We start from the raw sequence: 24,886 nt of genomic DNA, 5'->3' as shown, positions 1-24,886 counted from the left end.
TTGAGGCCAAGGTCTTGGAGCTTATTGATTAGTTTTGACGGGATGACGGTATTGAATGCTGAGCTGTAGTCAATAAAGATCATCCTGATGTATGTATCTTTGCTGTCCAGATTTTCCAGTCTGAGTGAAGAGCAAATGAGATGGCATCTGCTGAGGACCTATTGCTCCAATAGGCAAAATGTAGTGGATCCAAGTCACTTCTCAGGGTGGAGTTGATACATTTCATCAGCAACCTCTCAAAACACTTCATCTCTGTGGAGGTAAGTGCTTCTGGGAAATAGACATTGAGGTAGGTCACTATGTTCTTCTTAGACACTGGTATAATTGAAGCCTGTTTGAAGCAAGTGGGTACCTCAGACCATTGAAGCAAGAGGTTAAGGATCTCAGTGAACACAGCAGCCAGTTGATCAGCACAGGCCGTTAGTACTTGGCCAGGTACCCTAACAGAGCCGGATGCTTCTGTGGGTTCACCCTCCTGAAGGCTGCTTGCATATCAACTTCAGAGACTGAAATCATAAGATTATCGGGAGATGTGAAGGATGGGGACTGTCAAAGTGAGCTCATCTGGAAGTGAAACCCTGCTATCTTCTATGTAGTTTGATTTAACTTAACAAAATGTGGTAGTATTCAAGCCTTGCCACAACTATTGAACATCCTTCATTGACTCAAGTTTGGTGTGAAATTGTCACTTCGCCCGTGAGATGGCTGGACCGTGATTCTGCAAATCATTCCTGGACTTCTTGTAACCTTCTTGGTCATCAGACTTGAATGCCTCTGATTTTGGATCCAGGGCTTCTGATTGGGGAAGACTGAATGATTTTAGTGAGGACTTTCTCCTCTGACCTCTCTCATTAACAAAGCAACTTTGCCCACAGAACTGTGCTCACTGAATTTTTTTTTCTCTTACGCACCATTCTCTGTAAATTCTAGAGATTGGTGAGTGAAAATCCCAGGATATCAACAGTTTCTGAAGTACTCAAACCATCCTGTCTGGCACCAACAGTCATTCCACGGTCAAAGTCACTCATTTCTTCCCCATGCCGATGTTTGCCCTGAACAATTACTGAACAATTGCTTGCATGCTTTTCTGCACTGAGTTGCTGCCACATGATTGGCTGATTAGATATTTGCATTAACAAGGTGTACAGGTGTACCTAATAAAGTTGTTATTGAGGGCATCTAAAAGCAAGCACAAATGTAACTGCACCTGGACAAGGGATATTCGCAGACAATTTCAGTGGAGCTGTTAAGTGTACAATAATTACTGCATTTTGCTGCAGCCTCTTCTGGCAGTATCCCAATATTCAATTTTTTTTTTAAAGCGTGACTTTAATATAATGAAGATCACACTTATTAATAGATATTTTAATAATTTTGTTCTGTTGATACTCTTACATTCTTCTGCAGAAATCTACAATACACCCTCGCATGATCTTGCCATATGCTAACTTATATTACATATGACTTCTTCTTGACTTTTTTCATCTGCTTAACTTGAAGAATTGGCATGACAACATAGCGGTTAACGTAACACTATTACAGCGCTTGCGACCCAGGCTCAATTCTACCATTGTCTGTGGAGAATTTGTACATTCTCCCTGTGACCATGTGCAGTTTCCTTCAAGTACTCTGGTGCCTTCCCAAATTCCAACCACGTACAAGTTATAAGTTAATTGCTCACATGCATGCCATTGGGCTGGAAGAGCCTGGCACTGTGCTGAATCACTAAATCAAAAGTAAATAACTTTTTGTAAATTTATTTATGTATTGTCTTCATGAAAGTGGTGGTGTGCCAGAGTCTTGAATTTCTGATTCAGAAACTTCCACATTACTATTGAGGAGGACATTCCAGGATTCAGATTCCGTAACAATGAAGGGATGGCAACATACTTGGTACACGACTTCAACAGAAACTGCAAGGGGTAGTGTTACCATAGACCAACAGCCCTTGTATTTCTTAAGACCATAAGATATAGGAGAAGAAATAGGCCATTCAGCCCATTGAGTCGGCTTTATCATTCAATCATGGGCTGATCCAATTCTTTCTGTCATCCCAGCTCCCCTGCCTTCTCCCCATACCCTTTGATGACCTGGCTAATCAATAACCTATCTATTTCTGCCTTAAATGCACCCAATGACTTGGCCTCCATAGCTGCTAATGGCAGCAAATTCCACAGATTTACCACTCTCTGACTAAAGTAATTTCTCTGCTTCTCTGTTCCAAATGGAAGTCCTTCAATCCTGACATCGTGCCTTCTTGTCCTGGACTCGCCTACTGTGGGAAATAACTTTGCCATATCTAATCTGTTCAGTCCTTTTAACATTCAGAACGTTTCTATGAGATCCCCCCTCATTCTTCTGAACTCCAGGGAATACAGCCCAAGAGCTGCCAGACGTTCCTCATATGGCAACCCTTTCAATCCTGGAATCATTCTTGTGAATCTTCTCTGAACCCTCTCCAATGTCAGTATATCCTTTCTAGAATAAGGAGCCCAAAACTGCACACAATACTCCAAGTGTGGTCTCACGAGTGCCTTAAAGAAACCTCAAAATCAGATCCTTGCTCTTATATTCTATACCTCTAGAAATGAATGCCAACATTCCATTTGCCTTCTTCGCCACCAACTCAACCTGGAGGTTAACCTTTCCTGGCAGCAATTATGACCATACCTTTGGATGTCGAGGTGCTGACAACTACTGTGAGTAATCACAGTGTATTTTGGGTCTGGTACAAAGGTTTTAGGGTAGTCAATGAAAGCTAGAATGGAGGAAGCAAGGAGGGAAAGAGAATCTCGAAAATCAAGGACTGTTAATGCTACAGCACCTCTATACTTCTCGTCACCTGTATGAAAGGAACTTCCAAGGCCAGATTGGTCTAACTGGCAATCTCACTGTGTCACAATGTTATGGCAGAGACAAACAAAAACAGAATGGTGCCAATCAATTTGGGTTCTAGGTACTCAAATGACCATAAAAAAAAAACAAATCTTACCTTACTATAGTATCCAGAATGTTTTCACAGATTGTTGAAATTAGGTTAAATTTCTGACAGGAAGCTTTAGTACAAAAATACTGGAATGCGTGTTGGACAATGGATCAATCCTGGCACTTCTGCTGGAACCTCCTGCTTGTGTTAAAACTAGAGAACATTATTTCAGACTGCCCTTAATTCAGATAATTAGTTAATTAAAATTAACATAAACACAAGCAGCGTAAACATCACATGATCCTCAAGTATATCTCTACCCAATTTTGAAATAATTGTTAACATATTTCAGGCTTCCCAGGCACAAAGGAAAATGAAACAATTATTTTCAAAAACCTGTATTTCAAATGAAAATAAAAACCATGAGCTCGAAACGTTGACTGTTTACTCTTTTCTGTAGATGCTGCCTGGCCTGCTGAGTTCATCCAGCATTTTGTGTGTGCTGCTTTGGATTTCCAGCATCCACAGATTTTCTCTTGTGTTTCAAATGAATGGTTCTTAATTTGCAACTAACTTACAGATTCTGTCTGAAGTTTTGTGGACACCACAGCGTTAGTTGGAGGTGTGGCAAGCCAAGCAAAAATGGCTTATTCAAAACAATGATTTAAAAAAAGGAAAATAATAGAAACTACATCAAACTTGTCATTATAACAGCACAACTTCTCTGGACAAATGCAGTGAATGGAGAAATTTCATGTCTCTGCTTCCAGCCTTGCAGGCCCTTTACAACATGGAACTGGGTGTTCTGGTTCAGGTGGTGACTTGGGTTCACGGTCCCCACCCTGGAACACCCGTACAGGTTCTCAATTCTGTTGAACTTGAGAGACATTTTGGTTGTTTTTTAATTTTGCTGATATTCAGAGACATTTAAAATAATTAAAATACATGTAAAGAACGTTAAAAAAATCTTTAAATAAAAATGTTCTTCAAAACACAATTCACTGAAAACATTTAAAAAATCTAATGTATATTTTTTTTTAAATTGCCTTCACCTTTCAGCAGATCTAATGCTATGGATCTGACAGGCAATTCCAAAGTGCGAGCCTGGCTTTGCTGATAGAGCCACAGTGAATCCATTGAGACAGCAGACAGACAGTCACAGGGGCATCTGATACCTAACAAATCCTGAACTTACAGAAGTCCAGTATTTAATGCTTCCTAAATACTGAAATACCCCTTTGGAATTATCGGTTGCAGCTAAGAAGATTCATCCCATCTTAATCAATAATATTGATTCTGGTCCCCAAGTTTAATTGTCAGGGAAATTACCCAATCATCTCCACTATAGAACATAGAATAGTACAGCACAGTACAGGCCCTTCGGCCCACAATGTTGTGCCAACCCTTAAACCCTGCCTCCCATATGACTGGTTGTTGTAACACTGTCATTAACAGCAGTTAAACCAACAATTGAAAAGAACTTAATAGTTATATGTATTAACAATTTTATGAGTTAGCTTGCATTTTAAATATGTAATTGTGTGATTTAGTTTATTTGTGAAATTTTGTTGCCTGACCCCTCCCTCAAGTAACTTTGCCCAGAGATAACAGAACAAACTGATGCTATTTAGATCAGAGTAGCTTGGGGATGTGGTTTTCATGCAGCTGGACTTCTATAATGTGATTGGATTAAATTAACTTCCAGTAAGCTAAAACTGGACAGAAGTCCTTCTTATCTCAACTTCCTTTCAGATAAACACATTTTAAATTTACATTAAGCTTAAATTAAGTTAGACCACATTGTTATAATGTTCACTCATAAATGTTTTATTGTTTAGTTTCAAAACTGTGAGAAGGATATAAATATCAGGTCAAGAAAATGAAGAATATCAAACACTATTTTCACTATTCACAGGGAAGCAACCTAAACCAGGAATTTGAACATCTCTCCCAATTAATGAGACAGCAAATGAAGTCTCAGGAAAATCATAAAATATGCAAAATTAACAGAAATAAATACATTTGTCCACGACAAAGACTTGGCAACTGATGGTTTGCAATGACCTTACTCAAAGCTCAGAGAAAGTCTCATGTTGCTCAAGAGCAGACTGCAATCCACGGTTTGTGCTGATCTTCGGTGGGGTCAGGGTCAGGTCTGTGTCTTCTGCACTCTCGAGGCACTGGCAGGAGGAATTAGAACTGCACTGCTCCAGGAGATATGTTAAACATAGACGGATCAAACTCCTGTCCTTTAAATGGTGAGCCTTCAGCATCCCAGCCTTTCTTCAACATTTCGTGCACTTTCTAGAAAAAAGATCAACCAATCAGCAACAACTTTAGAACGATGTCTAGGTAAGGGGTGGGAGGAAATAAAAGATAGAACCTACCCCTTTTTTCAGGTTGTGATAGAATAAACCACACACAAGTCTTTGCTTTCCACTGGGGGAAGGGTCATGAACAAGCAGACGTAGTTGCAAAGTATGGGGTCAATGATTTAAAATGGAGGTATGTAGAAATTTTGTTCTCTCAGAGGGCAGTATCCCATAGGGTGGTGGAGACCAGATCATTTGATATATTTAAAATGAAGACAGATAAGTATTTGACAGATAGAGGAACTGAGGGTCATGGGACCCGGCAGAGAAGAGATCAGCAGAGATCAGCCATGACCATATTGAACTGTGGGATATCTTTGATGGGCTGAGTGGCCACCCCTTGCTCTCTTCTGTTCATTCTTGCTTGGATTTGTATTCATGACTGCAATTTAAAACAGGGAACCAGAACAACTCAATGAAAGAGTGAAAGGGAGTAGAAAGGGTTGTGATAAGACAGAGCAATAGATTAAAAGAGACCACCTCACCTCAGTTCCAATACAGCCTGCTGGAAAAAGTAGGCTAACATTACTCTTACGATGATGGTACATTTGGTTTGAAAATGAATGATCCAGTTCATTTTCAGCACATGGATGATATGAAACCACCCATATTTCTTGCTGCTAAATTTGTAGAGGTCTTAAGATCAGATGGTTTAGGAAAAAGAAACCTTGCTGGGTGGAGCTGTGTGAACTAAAATCATATTACTGTAGCAAAACATTAATCCTGTGGTGTATCTTGTGTTGCACTAGCTGTCAAACATCAAAGGACTCTATGAAAGTACCACAGCCTATCATATACTAAGGTCAGTGCAACATACTAATCAACATAGCATATTAACGACCACGTTGTTAACACCTACTCAACAAATTCACTCACTAGCACACTTCCTGGTGAATTGCAATGTTTCAGGAGAAATAGAGGTGGGTCAAGCCAGGTTCTCATTTTAGAATGAGTTCCCCCGGCTACCATTTGCTTCCATCATAATCTGCCTTTTGTTGAGTTTCTAATGTGCAAGTGACACCTCTAAACCTCAGAGCAGTTCAGATGAATGCTCCAACTAAACCCAACTTTAGCATATTAACAAGCAAACACCAGGAAATCTGCAGATGCTGGAAATTCAAACAACAACACACACACAAAATGCTGGTGGAACACAGCAGGCCAGGCAGCATCTATAGGGAGAAGCGCTGTCGATGTTTCAGGCCGAGACTAACGTTAGTCCTGACGAAGGGTCTCGGCCCAAAATGTCGACAGTGCTTCTCCCTATAGATGCTGCCTGGCCTGCTGTGTTCCACCAGCATTTTGTGTGTGTTTTTTTTTGCATATTAACATCAGATCTTCCATTGACCATATCTGATAAAACGTGCAGTTCTCTCCATGTTTCCAGAATCTTTCCTATTTCAGATTTTCCAGCCACTGCAAATACTCTATAACTCAAGGTTCCAGCATGTCATTTTCATTCCTTCTATTGACACCTGCAACAATTGCATTTAACAATTCTTCTTTATCCACCTGCAGATGCTGGAAATTTTGAGCAACATGCACAATGTGCTGGAGGAATTCAGCAGGTCAGGTGGCATCTATAGAGGGAAATGAAAAGTCGATATTTTGAGCCGAGACCTCCTGATGAAGGGCTTTAGCTCAAAACGCCAACTGTTCATTTGCCTCCAGAGATTCTCCAGACCCCTGTAATCTCTCGATCTCCACCCATCACAGAAATCTCATTTGCTCTTTCCACTCCATTCCCTTCCATTCAGCCCATCAAGTCTGTTCTGCATTCCCATTTGCTCTCTATAACCCTTAATCCCGTTATCAATCATGAACCTATTAATCTCTGCCTTAAATACACCCAATGACTTGGCCTCTCCAGCCAAATTCCACAGGTTCACCACCATTAAGCTCATCTTAATTTTAAAGGGAATTCCTTTTATTTTGAGACACCATGCAAAACATTTTCCCCCATCTTTCCTAGTTCTAATGGAAGTTCATGGGACTGAACTGTTATCTCATTCCTCTCTCCAAAGACGCCGCTTGACATGCCGTGCATTTACAGATTTATTTTTAAAACATTTTTAATTTAGAATGTGAATTGAGGTAAGCGACATCTAGCCACTGGACTTAAGCAATAAGTGAGACCAAAGCAAAATTTTAACGTCTTCAACGCAGCTTTTAGAAATGGAAGGCAAAGAAGGCAAAGTTATCTGCTTTTGCCTGGAGCATTCAGCAGATGAAAGTGCCAGTTCAGCATTCCTTAAAACAGATTCTAATGATCCAACCGGTTTGGCTGCCATTTCATTCTGTCATCAGCACAAATCTATATTTAGATGTAATTAAGATATTGCTCCTCACTGAACATTTACCTACAGTCAAATACTTTGCCAATAGTATCATAGTTATATAGGAGTAACAATATTCCACTTCAGGAGCCTTGCTGCTCGCTGTGCAACAAAATGCAACCATAGTGAGACAATTATTAACAACTGAAAGAACAAAGTAGAAATAGCAGTGTTTGGAGAGATCAGCCTTGGACTATGCAGAATCTATAGCACAAAAAGTAACCCAACACTCTTTAAATGCTCCTCCCACAGCTGCCGAGGAATTAAAATGAATTGATACAATGGCAAGAGCACAACAGAGAAACGAGAAAAATCTGAAATCATTGGTTGATTACAAAAGAATTCAGATCTGTCAAATGTCGTCCAATTGTTTCAGACAAAATTAATTTTAAAGTTTCAAAATTCATTATAGTACGTTTTGTTCCACAAGTATATGCAGCAATCCTTTTGTACGAAGTAAAAAAACTACATAACAGCATTATCTGCTGCTGGTGTTGGGGAGAAAGTCCAACAGTAATTGAAATGGTGCTATAAAATATCCAACACATAAATGAGTCACAAGAAAAAGGAAATGGGCCTTTTGCAATGTTGCTGACTGTGCAGCACTCCCTTGTTACTGCACTGGAATGTCAGCTTAATGCTTAGATTGCAGCCACGCTTGCATCCACAGTCCCTCAACGGAGAAACAAGGGCATGAACAAATGCTGTAATTTAGCACGGAAGTTATCAACAGCTTGGATTCATTTACCACTTGTAATGTGGTAAGATGCTCAAAGGCATTAACTGACAAAGGCTGGCACCAAGCCCAAGAAAAGACATTGGGGAAATGAAATGAAATGATGATATAACGTTATAGGAAATAGGTCTACTCATATAGACTGAAATGTGACCCTCGAACAAGCTGAAACACTGGTTACTTTCCCAAATAAACGCTGATACATGATATGAGGCAGCCCCTGAGGAGCAGGATGTCATAATACAAGTACTCACTTAAGTAAATAAAAACATTTTAAAACTGTATTTTCATAAGTTCCTGCCAAGGTTATCGTAATGTGGAGCTTAAGTTACAATCATGCGAAAGACATTTCTACAGTAGATCATCCAACTTCTGTAGCACATTGCCTCAGTGATTCCCCTACCACCCATTTTAAAATTACACACAATTGCAGTTCTTGTGAGCTGCACCTCAAGACTGGGAGATTGTAAAGGGAATTAAAGCTAGCTTGTTTCGTTTGCAATGGCACATAAACAATGAAGTTATATATTAGATTTGCACAGTATTGTAATATAATGCACTTTATACCTTCCAACTCAAGTTCATGAAAAACTCAGAAACAAATGTTTAATTGAACCTTCATTATAATTTATTGTCAGTTTTTAAATATGCCTCTCAGGTGCTTAATTATGGATTAGCTTTCACCTTTTCATTTTGCCCCATCCTATTTTCAGTGGTTTGACCTCACACTACAGACATGAAGGAAATGTTCTCGGCGAGTGTGTGAAGAAGGAAAGAACCAGAAGGCCACTGAGCCTGGCCCACCATTCAGTAAGCTCATGGTTAATCCAGACCTGCCTCAACACCACTTTGTTGAACTAGCTGTCAGTCTCTGCACTGAATGTATTCAACCACTCGCACCTCCACAGCAACACAAACCCAAAAATAATCACAACCTCCTATGAGAAGAAATTCCTCCCCTTCTGTCTGAAACAGGGACGCTTTTATTGTGAAGTAACACCTCTCAAAAGGAATCATCCTCATTCTCAGAATCATATTGGTTTCAATTAAATCTTCTCAATTCTAATTAGTATATGTCAAACTTACTCGGTCTTTCTTCATACATTCTCCCCATTCATCCCAGTAGTCAATCCAGTGAACTTTCTCTGCACTACCTCCAATGCAAATGTACCAATCTTGAAATATGGAGACCAAAACTGTGTACATTGTTCCAAGCTCAGTTTTATCTGCACCTTGGAAAACTCCATCAAAGCTTCCCGGGACTTGGTTTTGAAAACATTCCTATATTTATGCTCCATATGCCTTGTACATTCTTACTAAACTCAGCAAAATGACCGCTCTGATACTGACTTCCTACAAATTAGCAGAGGTGCTATAGGATCGTCTGACGACGCCAATGGAATTCTGGGGTCTGGCAACATTTCAGGATTCTTTTTATCAAATGAATGAGCTTAGCTGTATTAAAGGTACAGTATAGGACTCAATTTCTCTAGATAACCAATCTGTGAATTGAGAAAGGAACTGACAGCATCGATACAGAATGTCAAGTACAAATATGATGTTTGGGATAATGCAATTTGTTGCTAAAAAGATAATCTAATTCCTGTAACGCAGATGCAATAACTGATAGTTCATTTTTAAATAAAACTAATCAACTGGTAATAACTGGAAGTTTTCAGTGTATTTTCTAAATTTTATTTTAGGTTTTCTGAAATGAGGATTCAGAAAGTTATTGAATGTCTCAGAGCTACAAAACTTAATAATTATAATTATTTTATTTGTAGAGCACTTTTCATACAGATCACGTAGTTCAAAGTGCTTTACAATGGGATAAAAGTACAAATATGAAAATAAAAGACAAAAAGATGTTAGTTAAAAGCAAGGTTAAATAAATGGGTTTCAAGCTGGTGTCAACTGAGTCTGCATCTTGTATAGTTTTAGGTATTGAAAATAGGAGTGCAGTTTAATAAAAGCTGATCTGCCAGTTATCTTTTGAGGGAAATTGCTTAAATTTGAGAGACCGGTGAAAAAGACCCGAGATGCTGAAACTTATATAAGTTTTAACATCTTAATTAAAAGACCTGTAAAACTGCAACAGTTAGTTCCTCCTCTTGTTTTTCTCTCTCTCTCTCAAGTATGGTACAGACCTTCTACTGAGTGTTATAAATTACACAATAAATTTTAAGTCAATAAAGCTTTCCAAATATGCCCTTAAACATGTTTAAAAAACAAATAGATTTTTGTCAGAGGATGCAATACAGTTGATCATCCAGCTTACAGGTTGCTGACTCATACTGTCGATGCTCACACCTACAGCTTGAGGCAGTAATGCCACATTTCTGAATATAAATGCCAAAGTATAACTACCACTCCCCATGAAAAACTTGTTTGGAAGTATTAAATACAACAGCATTTTTGTAAAAATATATACAAGCACCTTTGGCTCCAGCTCACAAGTGCCCAACTTGTGTACAACCTGTACAATTGACTGAGTGTTCTGGAAATGGGTAGTAGGATGGATCTGCTGACATCTTCTGCTGTAGGAAACTTTCTCCATTGCTGCACTTCTAACTTGCAAACGGTCTGGGTTACAAACCATTTGCGGGAATTGAACCGTGCCATAACCTGGGGACAACCTGACCCTTTAACAAAAAAAAAGTTGTTCTTGCAGCCTGTCATGTCTGTCTTAAAGGGGTGGCACTGTGGCACGTAGCTAGTACAGCCACTGCCTCAGAGTGCCAGATACACGGGTTCAATCCTGACCTCGGATATTATCTGCGTGGAGCTTGCACGTTTTCCTGTGTCTGTACGGGAGTGCTCCTGCTTCCGTTCACATCTCAAAGCCATGCGAGCTGGCAGGTTAGCTGGCCCCTAGTGTATGAGCACATGGTAGAATTTGCTGGGAGCTGATGAGACTGTGGGGAAAGACAAGATTCATGTTGGATGTGGAAGTGAGTGGTTAATGGTGGGCCTGCACTCATTGAGATGAAGGGACTGCACTATCTTTCTGATTCCAAAATGAATTCTAAGCAATGGAAAGGAAGCAGAGATATTTCTGAAAATTATTGACACAGTTGTGTGTTCTGTGATTAGCCATCTACTTACCTTTTCATGACTCTGTGGCTTGCCCTGCATTTTTTGATGATAATCAAAGGTCAGTCTGTCCAGAACCGCATGCTCCTCCTCATCCACTGTTGCCATCGACCGTTCTTTGTTTATCTTGTCGATATCAATAGTTTCCTCACCTTCCAGAATAGCATTCCACCAATATTCTCCATTTTTATTCAGGTTAATCTGTGAGCAGAATAAGCATTAAAAAGTTATTTCCTTTGCAAAACACTTGCAAATGCACCTCAGAGTAGTTGGTGTGTGTGGCCAGCAATGATGGACCCAAGTCAGCAAACAAACTCATCATCTTATACATCTCTATCACGTCACCTCTCATCCTCCATTGCTCCAAGGAGAAAAGGCCAAGTTCCCTCAAACTATTCTCATAAGGCATGCTCCCCAATCCAAGCAACATCCTTGTAAATCTCCTCTGCACCCTTTCTATAGTTTCCACATCCTTCCTGTAGTGAGGTGACTAGGACTGAGCACAGTACTTCAAGTGGGGTCTGACCAGGGTCCTATATAGCTGCAACATTACCTCTCGGCTGTTGAACACAATCCCATGGTTGATGAAGGCCAAAACATCGTATACCTTCTTAACCACACACTCAACCTGCACAGCAGCTTTGAGTGTCCTATGGACTCGGACTCCAAGATCCTTCTGATCCTCCACACTGCCAAGAGTCTTACCATAACACTATATTCTGCCATTATATCTGACCTACCAAAATGAACCACCTCACACTTATCTGGGTTGAACTCCATCTGCCACTTCTCAGCCCAGTTTTGCATCCTATCGATGCCCCACTGTAACCTCTGACAGCCCTCCACACTATCCACAACACTCCCAACCTTTGTGTCATTGGCAAACTTACTAACCCATCCCTCCACTTCCTCATCCAGATCATTTATAAAAATCACAAAGAGAAAGGGTCCCAGAACAGATCCCCGAGGCACACCACTGGTGACCGACCTCCGTGCAGAATATGACCTGTCTACAACCACTCTTTGCCATCTGTGGGCAAGCCAATTCTGGATCCACAAAGCAAGGTCCCCTTGGATCCCATGCCTCCTTACTTTCTCAATAAGCCTTGCATGGAGTACCTTGTCAAATGCCTTCTCTTGCTGAAATCCATATACACTATATCTACTGCTCTACCTTCATCAACGTGTTTAGTCACATCCTCAAAAAATTCATTCAGGCTCGTAAGGCATGACCTACCTTTCACAAAGCCATGCTGACTATTACTCCAATGAATAAATCTTCTTTATTAGACAGAGCAACAGCAATTCACAATCCAGAGACTTAAATGCATTTACCAGTTTCATACAACAGGCATTGTAAGAATAATGCCATTAACAAATACATTATCAACATACTCGGGCTGAACACTGAGCCCAAACACTGAACTCTGACTAATATTTCCTTAAAAATGATTATTGTTGACTGTTGTTCAGATTGCCGTATTTGCAGTTCTATTACTGTAACAGGCAAAAATATAAGTTCTCATTAATAACAAATCTCAATAATTGTGACTCAAAAGTATTGAGGGTAAATGGAATAAAAGCTTTGCTTTTATATACCTTTCAAATTCCTTTCAGAAGTTATTTTTTTAAACAGGTACTTCAAGTTACTTTTGAAGCATTGCCACTGTTGTAATGTGGGAAAATTAACAAGCAGAGGCATGGTACGTTCAGCATGGGAAATGGCCCTTCAGCCCATCAAGTCTGTGCCAACCTTCAACCACCCATAACACTAATTCTACATCAATTGTTATTGTCTTATCCTCTCCACTTTCTTATGAACTCCAACCCAGTTCTACCACGCACCTACGCACTAGGGGCAACCCGCACGTACTTGGGATGTAGGAGTAAACTGGATTTCTCCACGTGGCCACAGGAAAACACCACACATAGATGACCCAAGGTCTGTAGTGATGTGAGGAGCCAATTTGCTTAATATTTTGTATTGTTAGCTGAGGGAGAAATAAATCTCTAATTAGAATATTGCCAAGGGCTTCTTACTCCACTTGACCTTGATTTAAGCTGCTATTCAAAAGATGGCACCTTCTACATTGCAACGCTGGTGTTATTTCAGATTTTTGTGTTCCAGTCTTTGCAATGGGAATTGACTACAAAACCTTCTGACTCAAAGAGAGATGAGACTGTAAGCAATGGACCCACAACTGACCAAGTATTTTTGTAGTGCAAGTAAAAAAGACGATGTATAAATTATTTCTCATTTCTGTGCATTTCTTCCATAGATAACTCCTGTCACTCCAAGGTGTTTGTACAAAATCATGCTACATTTCTTGTTGTGACTGACAATGTTTAGGTGCAATGCTCAATCAGATCTTCCAATTTTAGAGCTTGTACCATAACCAACATTAATGCAATACATTTTTAAAAGGTTTGGGCATGTTGAGAGCGGAAACAACCCAAGAAAGCATCTTCAGAATTCAAGGCAATCACAAAAGTACTGAGCACAAGTCATCGAGCTTTCTTCAAGTAGACTAGGTGGCTGAATTCAGATTGGGATATGAGATGGAAATTTCAAATGATGATGCTAAAGAAGATTGCTCCTAACTCTTACCTTGATGATATTTGGTTCGAGAGCAAGTCCTTATCCCAATGCACCTTCTGGTGCATTCATACTGCAAGTCTAAAGATCCTTTGTATTGCATTGTCCACTTATTCCAAACAAGGTAAACCAATTGTTCATGTACAGCCCAGGCTAATTTGCTACTTAAAACTACAGACAGCTGACTCCAATAATGAGCTGCCCCATATTTACAAAAATACCACTTGCAGTTTCAAAATGCTAACCTAATTCTGGAATTGCAGTATAAATTTACTGTTAGTTTTTGATAAAATGGAGTTGGCACTCCAAATTTCACTTGCACAAATTTGGGTTGGTGGTTTTTATCATGTGACTGTGGAGAATTTTCTTCACACACTGGAACAATTTAAGGATTATTTCCTGAGGCTAGCCATGAACTACAGGATCATGGGTAGGGCTTTATAGCTAGATGAGGATCTGTGTGAAGGTGACAGCAAGAAGTTTTTCACTTTTTTCAGAGATGGTCAAACATCTCTGGGCAAAAAATAGACAGCATTAAAAAGTAATCAATGAAATAATAAGTTTAAAAAACACTTCTTACATGCACGTTGACATCAATGTTTTGGGAAATGAGGGGAACAACAAGCTAATTAACTGAACATCAATGGAATGGGCATGTTGCTTAATCTGGTTTTATTCAATGAGGACGGCCTCAGAACCCGGTCTCATCAACAGAAAATAGGACAGGAAAGAAAAAAGGTGTAATCACTGATAATTCTCTCCAAACTTAAAAGAATTATTACTATTTCAACAAACTGATGAAACTGATCATGTGCCTGCCAGATATGTCTAAATATTGCAAAATATCAGTAAGTGGGAAATCTGTTATGCTTGAGGTTTTGTGGCTTTGAAAGAAGATTAATACATTTTCCATGCAGGTGGCTTATAAAATACACTGCTGTTTGTAATAATGATATCTCATGGCAAGCTACAAATATTATTTTTTCACTGGGCAGTGTGTACGGTGGAACAGCAATCTGCAGACAGGAACAATATTATATAATAAAAATAATTATCAAAGACATTAAAGCACACAGGGAAAAAAGTGAACAGAAAAGTGATAGCTGGTGACACTGCTATTTTCCCATTCAGATGCCTTTGGGCCAGTGTTACAAACTTCCAGCTGCTGCTGAGCATACAAGAATGTGTCATTATCTGCTGAGACCAAGGAACTGAAAAGCTAACAAACCCCATGCTACATCTGGCTGGTTCTATCTCCATTCAGTATCTTCAAAAGTTTCATGCATTTCGAATACATTTTGCTTAGAATTCTACTAGTAAATTCTTTCGAGTCAAGGTAAGTGAAACCAAATCCATTCTATTTGAAAGAAGCCTGACATGTTTAATTACCAATCATCACCATCTTGTCAGGTGAAATATAAATTGCAAACTGAGAAGCACAACATTTAGTATGAGAGGCTCTTGCGTTAAGGCTGTTTGGGAAATAAAATTCACAAATCACTACCCAAAAATTTGACATATAGAACAAAATACACATTTAAAACTTAAGTACTTATAAATGTTATCTTGCCAGGTGCAACGAATATATGGAATTCTCTACAGATAGCTATGGAGACTAGCTTATTAAGTAGTTAAAGAGAAGATAGTTATCTTTTTGAAAGATGGGGGAGCTTGAAGCTATGTGGATCTAACACAGAGGAGGAAATGAGGACCGGAATTGATTGATTAATTTACTGAGATACAGCACTGAACAAGCCCTTATGGCCTTTGAGACCTGCCGCCCAGTGACCCTCGATTTAACCCCAGTCCTATTCACAGCTCAATTTACAATCACCATTTAACCTACCAACTGGTACGCCTTTAGACTGTGGTGAGGAAATCAGAGCACCCGGAGGAAACCCATGCAGTCATGGGGAGAACGTACAAACTCCTTACAGACAGTTGCTGGTACTGTAAGGCACTGTGCTAACCACTACGCTACACTGCCACCCCAGTTCAGCCTTGATGTGTGGGAATTAAATAAAAAATGAGAGCGATAACTTGTCTCATTTTTATTTGTAATCACTCAGTACTGTAGGGCACTAAGATTTGGATGTGATATCATCACGTCGATTGGAGTCCCTCCTTTGCCACAACCTCTCCAGTCTGAGGATACGTGAATGGACCTCTCAGGTAGCAACACTGCCATATTCTTCATCTGCTAATACTTCCTCTTTGTGCTGCACTGTGGGGAGCCACAGTGGCTGTAATCAGCTCCTTAAACTAATCCCCAGAATTAGTCCACTTCCACTAAATCCATGCTTCAACCCTGAATTCCAACTCCACCACCTTGTTCCCATAACCCTGATCCATGACAACCACCCTTTTCCCCCTGATATTCCACTTCCTAAACCTTTTCCTAATCCACAAACCTTGTCCATCCCCCAAGTCTAATGTTTGCTTTGGCTGTTAAATAATGGCACTCTGTCACTGTGCCATGAAATGGCTTAACAAGAGAGAAAAACACCCAGCTAGAACACACCTCCGCTTTTAACAGAAGATTCAATTGGAAAAGGTGGTGTGTGCTACAGATTTCTAGAAACACAACTCCTCCATAAGATGGTGGTGGTGGTCGGGGTTGGGGGGGGGGGGGGGGTTGCCTGTATTGTCTTTTAGTAGTGCATTATTACTACAAGCCCTTATACCATACTAACATTCTAAATTTCAACAAAACTGGCAAAGGACACTACTATTTAGCTGGAAGAAGATAATATTAAAAAAAATAAAGGTCAACCATGCTCTTATATATTTCTATCTCATTTTATATAGAATGAAGCAGATGAAATAGATGAAGCAGATTACTTGGATCAGTTAACCTCACGTTAGGTCTTTTAAGTCTTGATTATCAGCAAAAGGTCCAAGATATATGAACAAATATGAGCAAGCTACCTTAAGCCTGCTACCATTCAAAACAAACATGGCTGATCTATGCCAGTCCTCAGTTTCTCCCCTATGCTAGATCCACATAGCTTTGATCCCCCAAACTTTCAAAAAGATAACTATCTCCACTTTAACTTCTTAATGACCTAGTTTCCATAACTCAGTGTAGAGAATTTCAGGGATTCGTTATACCTGTGAGATGACATTTCTAAGTATTTCAGTTTTAAATGACTGGCCTCTTTTCTTGAAACTATGTACCCTTGAAACTTCCAGCCTCTCTTGAGGCTGGAAATCCCTTCATCCCAGGAATTAGCCTGGTGAATCTTCTTTGGACTATCTCCAATGGTACAGTATCTTGCCTTGGGCAAGGGGACCCAAAATGCCCACAGTAAGCCAGGTGTGACCCCGAACACGCTGTACAATTAAGAGCATAAGAAATAGGAGCAGGAGTAGGCCATCTGGCCCATCGAGCCTGCTCCATCAGTCAATAAGATCATGGCTGATCTGGCCATGGACTCATCACCTTTTCACCATAACCCTTATTTCCCCTACTATAAAAAAATCTATCCAACCTTGTCTTAAACATATTTACTGAGGTAGCCTCCACTGCTTCACTAGGCAGAGAATTCCACAGATTCAACACTCTCTGGGAAAAGCAGTTCTTCCTCATCTCCGTCCTAAATCCCCTAGTTCTACTCAACGGATCGCCAACCAGCGTAACACCCATATATCCAACTCTCTGCCTTCTACTGGTTAACTAGTCCTCTATCCGTGCTACTATATCACCCCCTAACTCTATGCATCCTTACCATATGGTAAGTCTTTTATGCGGCACCTTACCTTAAGTAGAGCAAAACTTTCCTATTTTTAATTTCCAGCCTTCCTATAATAAAAAAACAATATGCTATTGCTATATGCTATTGAGAAAGCAGGATCTCCCAGTGGCCACACATTTTAATTCCACGTCCCATTCCCATTCTGATATGTCTATCCATGGCCTCCTCCACTGTCAAGATGAAGCCACACTCAGGTTGGAGGAACAACACCTTATATACCGGCTGGATAGCCTCCAACCTGATGGCATGAACATTGACTTCTCTAACTTCCATTAATGCCCCTCCTCCCCTTCTTACCCCATCCCTGATTTATTTTACCCCATCCCCCTTTTATTTCTCTCTCTGCCCATCACTCTTTGCCTGCTCTCCATCTCCCTCTGGTGCTCCCCTCCCCCTTTCTTTCTCCCTGGGCCTCCCGTCCCATGATCCTTTCCCTTCTCCAGCTCTGTATCCCTTTTGCCAATCACCTTTCCGGCTCTCAGCTTCACCCCACCCTCTCCTGTCTTCTCCTATCATTTCGGATTTCCCCCTCCCCCTCCTACTTTCAAATCTCTTACTATCTTTTCTTTCAGTTAGTCCTGACGAAGGGTCTCGGCCCGAAATGTCGACAATGCTTCTTCCTATAGATGCTGCTTGGCCTGCTGCGTTCCACCAGCATTTTGTGTGTGTTGCTTGAATTTCCAGCATCTGCAAATTTCCTCGTGTATGCTACATGCTGCACTTGCCTGCATGTCAGGTTGTTGTGATTCATGTTAAACCTTTCATGCCCTAAACAAGAATCTATCAACCTCCACCTTAAATACACGGCCTGTGGCAACAAATTCCAGATTTACCATCTTCTGGCTAAAGAAATTTCTCCTTATCTCCATTCTATTTTGAGGCTGTGTCCTCTAGTCCTAGACTCCCCTACCATAGGGAACATCCTCTCGATTTAGCCCTTTCAACATTTAATAGGTTTCAATGAGATCCCCCCTCCCCTTAATGGGTATATTTAAAGTAAAGGTTGAAAGGTTCTTAATTAGTAGGGGTGTGAAATGCTATGGGGAGAAGACAGGAGAATAAGGTTGAAAGGAAAAACAAATCAGCCATGTTTGAATGTAGGACAGACTAGGAGGCACAAATAGCTTAATTCTGCTCCAATGTCACCCTGTGGTGGAGGGTCAGGTAGGGTTGAGGAAACAGGAAGGCTGCAGAAGGAGAATGGCAAGAAAGTGGCAAATGAATGTCGGAAAATTGCACGGTCATCTAATTTGGTAGTAGAAATAAACGTGCAGACTATTTTCTAAATGGGGAGCAAATCCAAAAATCTGCAATGCAAAGGGACTTGGGAAACCTTGTGCAGATCACCCTAAAGGTTAACTTGCAAGCTGAGTCAGTGTTGAGGATGGCAAATTAAATGTTAGCATACATTTCTAGAGGTCTTGAATGTAAGGGCAGGGATGTGACGCTGAGGCTTTATAAAGCACTGGAGAGACCTCACCTTGAGTATTGAGAACAGTTTTGGGCTCTTTATTTAAAGAAAAGATGTGCTGACATTGGAGAGGGTTCAGACGAAGTTCACAAGGATAATTCTGGGAATGAAAGTGTTATATACGAGGAATGCTTGATGGCTCACGGTCTGTACTCACTGGAATTTAGAAGTATGAAGGGGGATCTCATTGAAACCTTTAGAACACTGAAAGGGCTAGACATGGAAAGGATGCTTTCCTTGGTGGGGGGTGTCTAGGACAAGAGAGCACATTCAGAATAGAGGGGTGCCCATTGAAAACAAAGATGCCGAGACATTTCTTTAGCCAGAGAGTGGTAAATTTGTGGAATTTGTTACCACAGGCAGCTGTGGAGGCCAGGTTGTTGGGTGTATTTAAGACAGAAATTGATAGGTTCCTGAATGGATATTATGGCATCAAAGGTTATGGGGAGAAGGCCAGGGAGTGAGCTGAGGAGGAGGAGGAAAAGGATCAGCAATGATTGAATGATGGAGCAGACCCAATGGGCCAAATGGCCTAACTCCGCTCCTATATCTTATGGTTTTATTGTGTCTTATTGTCTTCTCTAGCATACTAATATAAATGGAAAATGATTGATGGCTAAAATGATTGGGGTACTTGGGTTATTAGAACTACCATTCTGAAAAAGATCCGATTCATACTGTTATGCCCTCGGCCCCCTCCTTTGTGAGAATCGCAAGAGCCCTAGTCAAGGGGGGGGTCAACTGACCCAAGAGGGGGAGAGACGTGCTGAATAGACACAGGAAATGGGAGAGAGAGAGGGAGACGTGCGGAAGACCACGTTCTCCCGAGAAGCAGAATAAAGGCGACATTGACTATTGTCTCATGGAGACCACGTGAAAAGCCCTCGGGCAAAGTGGGCTGGTTGAGAGAGAGATCGCATCACCTGCAACCTGATTGACACCTGCGATCCCGTGAAGAAGTATAAAGGAGGGTCTGAGGGGGGGACAACCCTCAGACGCACCAAGGAGACACCAAGGAAGCACGATACCGATTCCCGTGGGAGCGGGAAGCCATTTTGAAGGAAGCCACGTGCGTTAGATTCCAAATTTTGAATCTGTGGCTAGAACCAACGGAAGACCGCTTTTAACTAACAACGGGGAAGCCTGCTCCCCTGATTCCAAGGATTTGCTCTGTAAAGACAATGGGCAAGTGTTTATCCTTTCTCAACCATCTCTCTCTCTCCACAACATGAAACCCCAGCGGTTCCCAAAAGGGAAAAGCCTGCAGACTTCTGAGTGACTCTTTATATTTCAATTGGACTCAGTATTACCCCCTAGACAACTATAGAGCTTATTTCTGATTGATTATTATTACACCGGTGTTTTAGATTGAGTTTTGACGATGTATATGATCTGAATGTTTTGTATTAACCATACGTTTGTGCCCCTTTTTGAATAAAACGTTTGAAAATAGTAGCATCCGACTCAGCTGATCCCGCTATCTTTGCTGGTAAGTTACCTGGTTACGAGGTTACGTAACAATACGAATTCTGTTTTCTATCAGATGACCAAGTTTTCAATCCTTTCTTATATAATAATTCATTTAGTACCACGGATTCTTACATGGTATCTTGTCAAATGCCTTTTGGAAGTCCAAATACACTACATCTATAGATCTCTCGCTATTTATTCTGCTTGGTACATCCGAAAGAATGTAAACAAATTTGTCAAACTTGATTTGTCTTTGATGAAAGCTTCACAACTTGGTTTTATTATATACAACTGTCATTGCTTTATTGATTATTAGCTGTAGCATTTTGTCAACAACAGATGTTAGCTAACAGGCCTACAGCTTCCCACCTTTATCTTTCTCTATTCCTGAACAGGGGTGACATTTGCTGTTTTCTGGTGAATTTTGAAAAACCTTAACCTACAGGTTTCCTATTTTTGTAGCCACATTTATTCCTGTGAATTTCTCTTAAGACTTCATCCTTTGAAGTAGTCCTTCTAATCATTTTAAGGTATCTGCCATTTCCTTGTTTCCTTATATTAATTCCCTAGTCTCATTCATTCTAAGTCCCACACGAAACTTTGACTCTCTTCCACTTACGCAGCTACAGAAACATCGACTGTTTTGGTATTATAATCAATTTGTTCTCAAAATCAATGTTCTTCTTTCCTGTAAGATTTTAAAATATACCTGTACGAATCATAGGTCTCTGTCTTGGATGCTGACGTCAGAACGTCTTTCAAACGAGTGAATCCTCGCAAGACATCAGGCACTGATGGTGGACCTGGTAGGGCAATGAAAACCCTTGCCAACCAACTGGCAGGAGTGTTCAAGGACGTCTTCAATCTCTCACTACTGCAATCAGAAGTTCCTTGACTTCCTCAGAGGCCACAGTCTGTGTGGAATGGAAATAACATTTCCTCCCTGCAGACAATCAACACTGGTGCACCTCAAGGATATGTCCCTGACCTAATGCTCCACTCTCTACACCCAAGACTATGTGGCTAGGCACAGCTCAAACGCCATCTATAAATTTACTGATACCACAACTAATGTTGGCAGAACTTAAGATGGTGACAAGAAGGTGTACAGGAGCAAGATAGATTAGCTGGTTGAGTGGTTTCACAACAATAAACTTGCACTCAACGTCAGTAAGGCCAAGGAACTGACTGTGGACTTCAGGAAGGGGAAGTCGAGGTAAAATAGACCAGTCCTCATCGAGAGATCAGCAGAGGAAAGGTGCTGGATGTCAACATCACTGAAGATCTATTACAGAGGCGGCACAACAGTGACTATATTTCATTAGGAGTTTGAGGAGACTTGGTTTGTCATCAAAACTACAACGTTCTTCAGACAGACTGCGGAGAGTGTTCTAGTTGGTCGCATCACTGTCTGGTATGGACGGGGCCAGCGGAAAAAGCTGCAGGAAGTTGTAAGCTCAACCAGCGCCATCGTGGGCACTAGCCTCCCCAGCATCGAGACATCTTCAAAAGGTAATGCCTCAGACAGGCAGCATCCATCATTAAGGACCCCCATCACTCAGGAGATGCCCTCTTCTCATTGTTACTATCAAGGAGGAATACAGGAGCCTGAAGAGGCACACTCAACATTTCAGGAACAGCTTCCTTCCTACTACCATCAGATTTCTGAGCGGACAATGAACCCATCAACACTACCTTACTATATTTTTCCTCTCTTTTTACACTACTTGTTTCTTTTCTAGTTTTTATACACTTATTGTAGTTTATAGCTTTTATTATTTTGTATTGTAATGCCACAAAACAACAAAGTTCATAACACAAGAGATTCTGCAGATGCTGGAGATCCAAATGCAAGAGGATCTTAAACTTGATTCTGATTTTTTTGCTGTTGATTCCTGAAAAATTCCCAGTCCTTCTGTCTACCATTAGCCTCTCAGTAGTTTGAGTGCCCTACATTTTGATTTAACATTGCCCTTAACCAAAATGCTGTGCATTTCCCACAGAATTCCTCTTTCTTATTGGGATAAATGAGTATTTAATTTTCCCTCAGGACAAATACCTACTTAGGGGTTGACAGGAACCACTACCAATTCCATAAATCTCTCAAATAGAGTAACAGCATCTGAGCTTTTACATGATTATTTGACAGCAAAAAGATCAAGGCTCCACTAACAACCCTATACCTGTGCTCAGTTGACTCTTTTAAGACTAGGATAATGATTAGGCAAGAAAACCAGGCTGATGTCTTCCTTTCCTTCAAAGGATTTGGGAAATGAAGATTAAATTTAGCTCACTATTGCTGCGTTGGTGGAGATAACTACTTGGCCCGTTTGCCTCGGTACTCTATACACAATACTGTGCTTTTGCAGGCTTCCATCATAAATGAGGCACTTAACCTGAATGTTCTGATAATGAAAACATTTACTACGTTCTGCCACACAAAAAGTGCATTCCTACATGCCTGTGACACTGATACCTGAGCTTCACTATACAATAAACAACTTGATTTGATGTCCAGGGAAACCAGTACATAGGGACAAAACTTTGTAATACATTTTGTCAAAGTGCCTTTGTTTTCTCTATGCCTAATGGAAGCCAGTTAATATGGAGGCAAATTCGGGCCCACAGCATAGTCAGATATAGATCCACTGCTGCCTGTTCTTATGGCTTTAAAGCAATGACACTAGACGTGATTAATATTGTTACTCCGGTAAGATTATTCTATTTCCGAAAAATGTGAAACATTCTTATGTAACAGTGACAAATCAGCAAATATCCAAACATAGATGTTTTAGATGAAAAGAGCAACAAAATATGGCCTCACCTGGGTTCCCTTTAAACATTCCTCCCCCCACCCCGACACATTTGCACATTTCAATACATTTCACCAATGGTAGCAGAACCTGATGAGTCAATAGATTTAAACTAATCAAGTAGAGTGGGAGCTGCCACAAAGATGTGTGCATGTGCAGTGTTAAAATATATCCAGCAATCACAATGGGCAGCCTAACTGTTTTGGGACCTCCAAGCTATCAAAGAATCAATACTAAATTACCACTGTGCATTTTTTTTTTGATTCTGCAAGTGAGTTTTTCCCCAGTGATTAGAAGATTCAAGTCATTAAAAATTGCCAGTGAGATGTAAATTCCAGAAAGTCTGGAAACAGGAGGCAAAATAACTACAAAAACAGAGACACAAAACCACTCCACAATATGCAAATATTACTTCTGCAGACACCTTGGTATAAGTTGACTTGAAATTAAATTCCAACAGAGCCAAATACTCAACTATTTCACAAAGAAGAGAAAATATGCAGATACTGGAAATCTAAGTCTCACACACTAAATGCCGAAGGAGTGAGTTGCCCCAGCATTTTGTGTGCGCTACTTTACTATCTAGAGGTTTGAGTATCATAGTCTCCAGGGCCATTTCACAGATCAAGCTACAGTATATCTGACAAAGTGTATTTTGACCAAACTGAAATGAACCAATATGCAAAAATGGATCATCAACACCTATCATTAAGTACATACGCACTTTCCAGCAAGGATTCCAGTATAAAGATGGAGGCCCACAGAAAGCCCAAGTTTAGTTAAAGTACGCTCTCTGGGACAGTCTAATAGCAGAAAGTATGTGAACCAAGCACATACTCATTAAGAAAAGCCTATCACGGCTGAAACCTGAAACCCAATAATTACTTTCAGAATTACGTGGGTGGAAACTTGTTTCTGAATTACGTGGGCAGTTGCTTGCTTAATTCCCCTTCAGTGAACCTCAATAGAAATGAGTATCATACACAGAGTTTACATGCACCTGTTACAGTATTGGGCTTCCATGCACACAGAGGATAAATTTCTCGTCCACAATCTCCAGCACATCCCCAGACTCTCCCCAACAAGTGAACTTTAATTGTTCTAGTATAAAATGCTACTTGCTGAAAAGAGAATTCATTGCAAAACACAGGCCCAATTCATTCCAGCATCCACTAGTGAATAAAGAAAACAATACACAATAACGAAGAGAAGGAGTAGGCACACATGCCCCTGAAGCCTAACCTGCCACCCAACATGATCGTGGCTCATCTATCCTGGCCTCAATCCTTCTTTTGTGCCAGTTCCTCCAATTCTGCCT

The 24,886-nt window shown here is 40.5% G+C and overlaps 1 protein-coding gene across 1 annotated transcript in view; it reads right to left on the bottom strand.

The window, feature by feature from the left end:
• Positions 1-4,726: 4,726 nt before the first annotated feature.
• Positions 4,727-24,886, bottom strand: part of nudcd3 (NudC domain containing 3) — a 39,136-nt gene continuing 18,976 nt past the window's right edge. Inside the window, exons 5-6 of the mRNA XM_073057548.1 lie at positions 11,476-11,664; positions 4,727-5,230 (exon numbers count right to left, since the gene is read on the bottom strand). Coding sequence (XP_072913649.1) covers positions 5,120-5,230; positions 11,476-11,664 — 300 coding nt within the window. The 3' untranslated portion in view covers positions 4,727-5,119. The remainder of the gene's footprint in view (positions 5,231-11,475; positions 11,665-24,886) is intronic.

The sequence above is a fragment of the Hemitrygon akajei genome, chromosome 1, assembly GCF_048418815.1.
Source record: "Hemitrygon akajei chromosome 1, sHemAka1.3, whole genome shotgun sequence".
Taxonomy (NCBI): Eukaryota; Metazoa; Chordata; class Chondrichthyes; order Myliobatiformes; family Dasyatidae; genus Hemitrygon; species Hemitrygon akajei.
The sequence above is the reverse complement of the archived record's forward strand: the minus strand, read 5'-3'. Positions and strand labels throughout refer to the sequence as shown.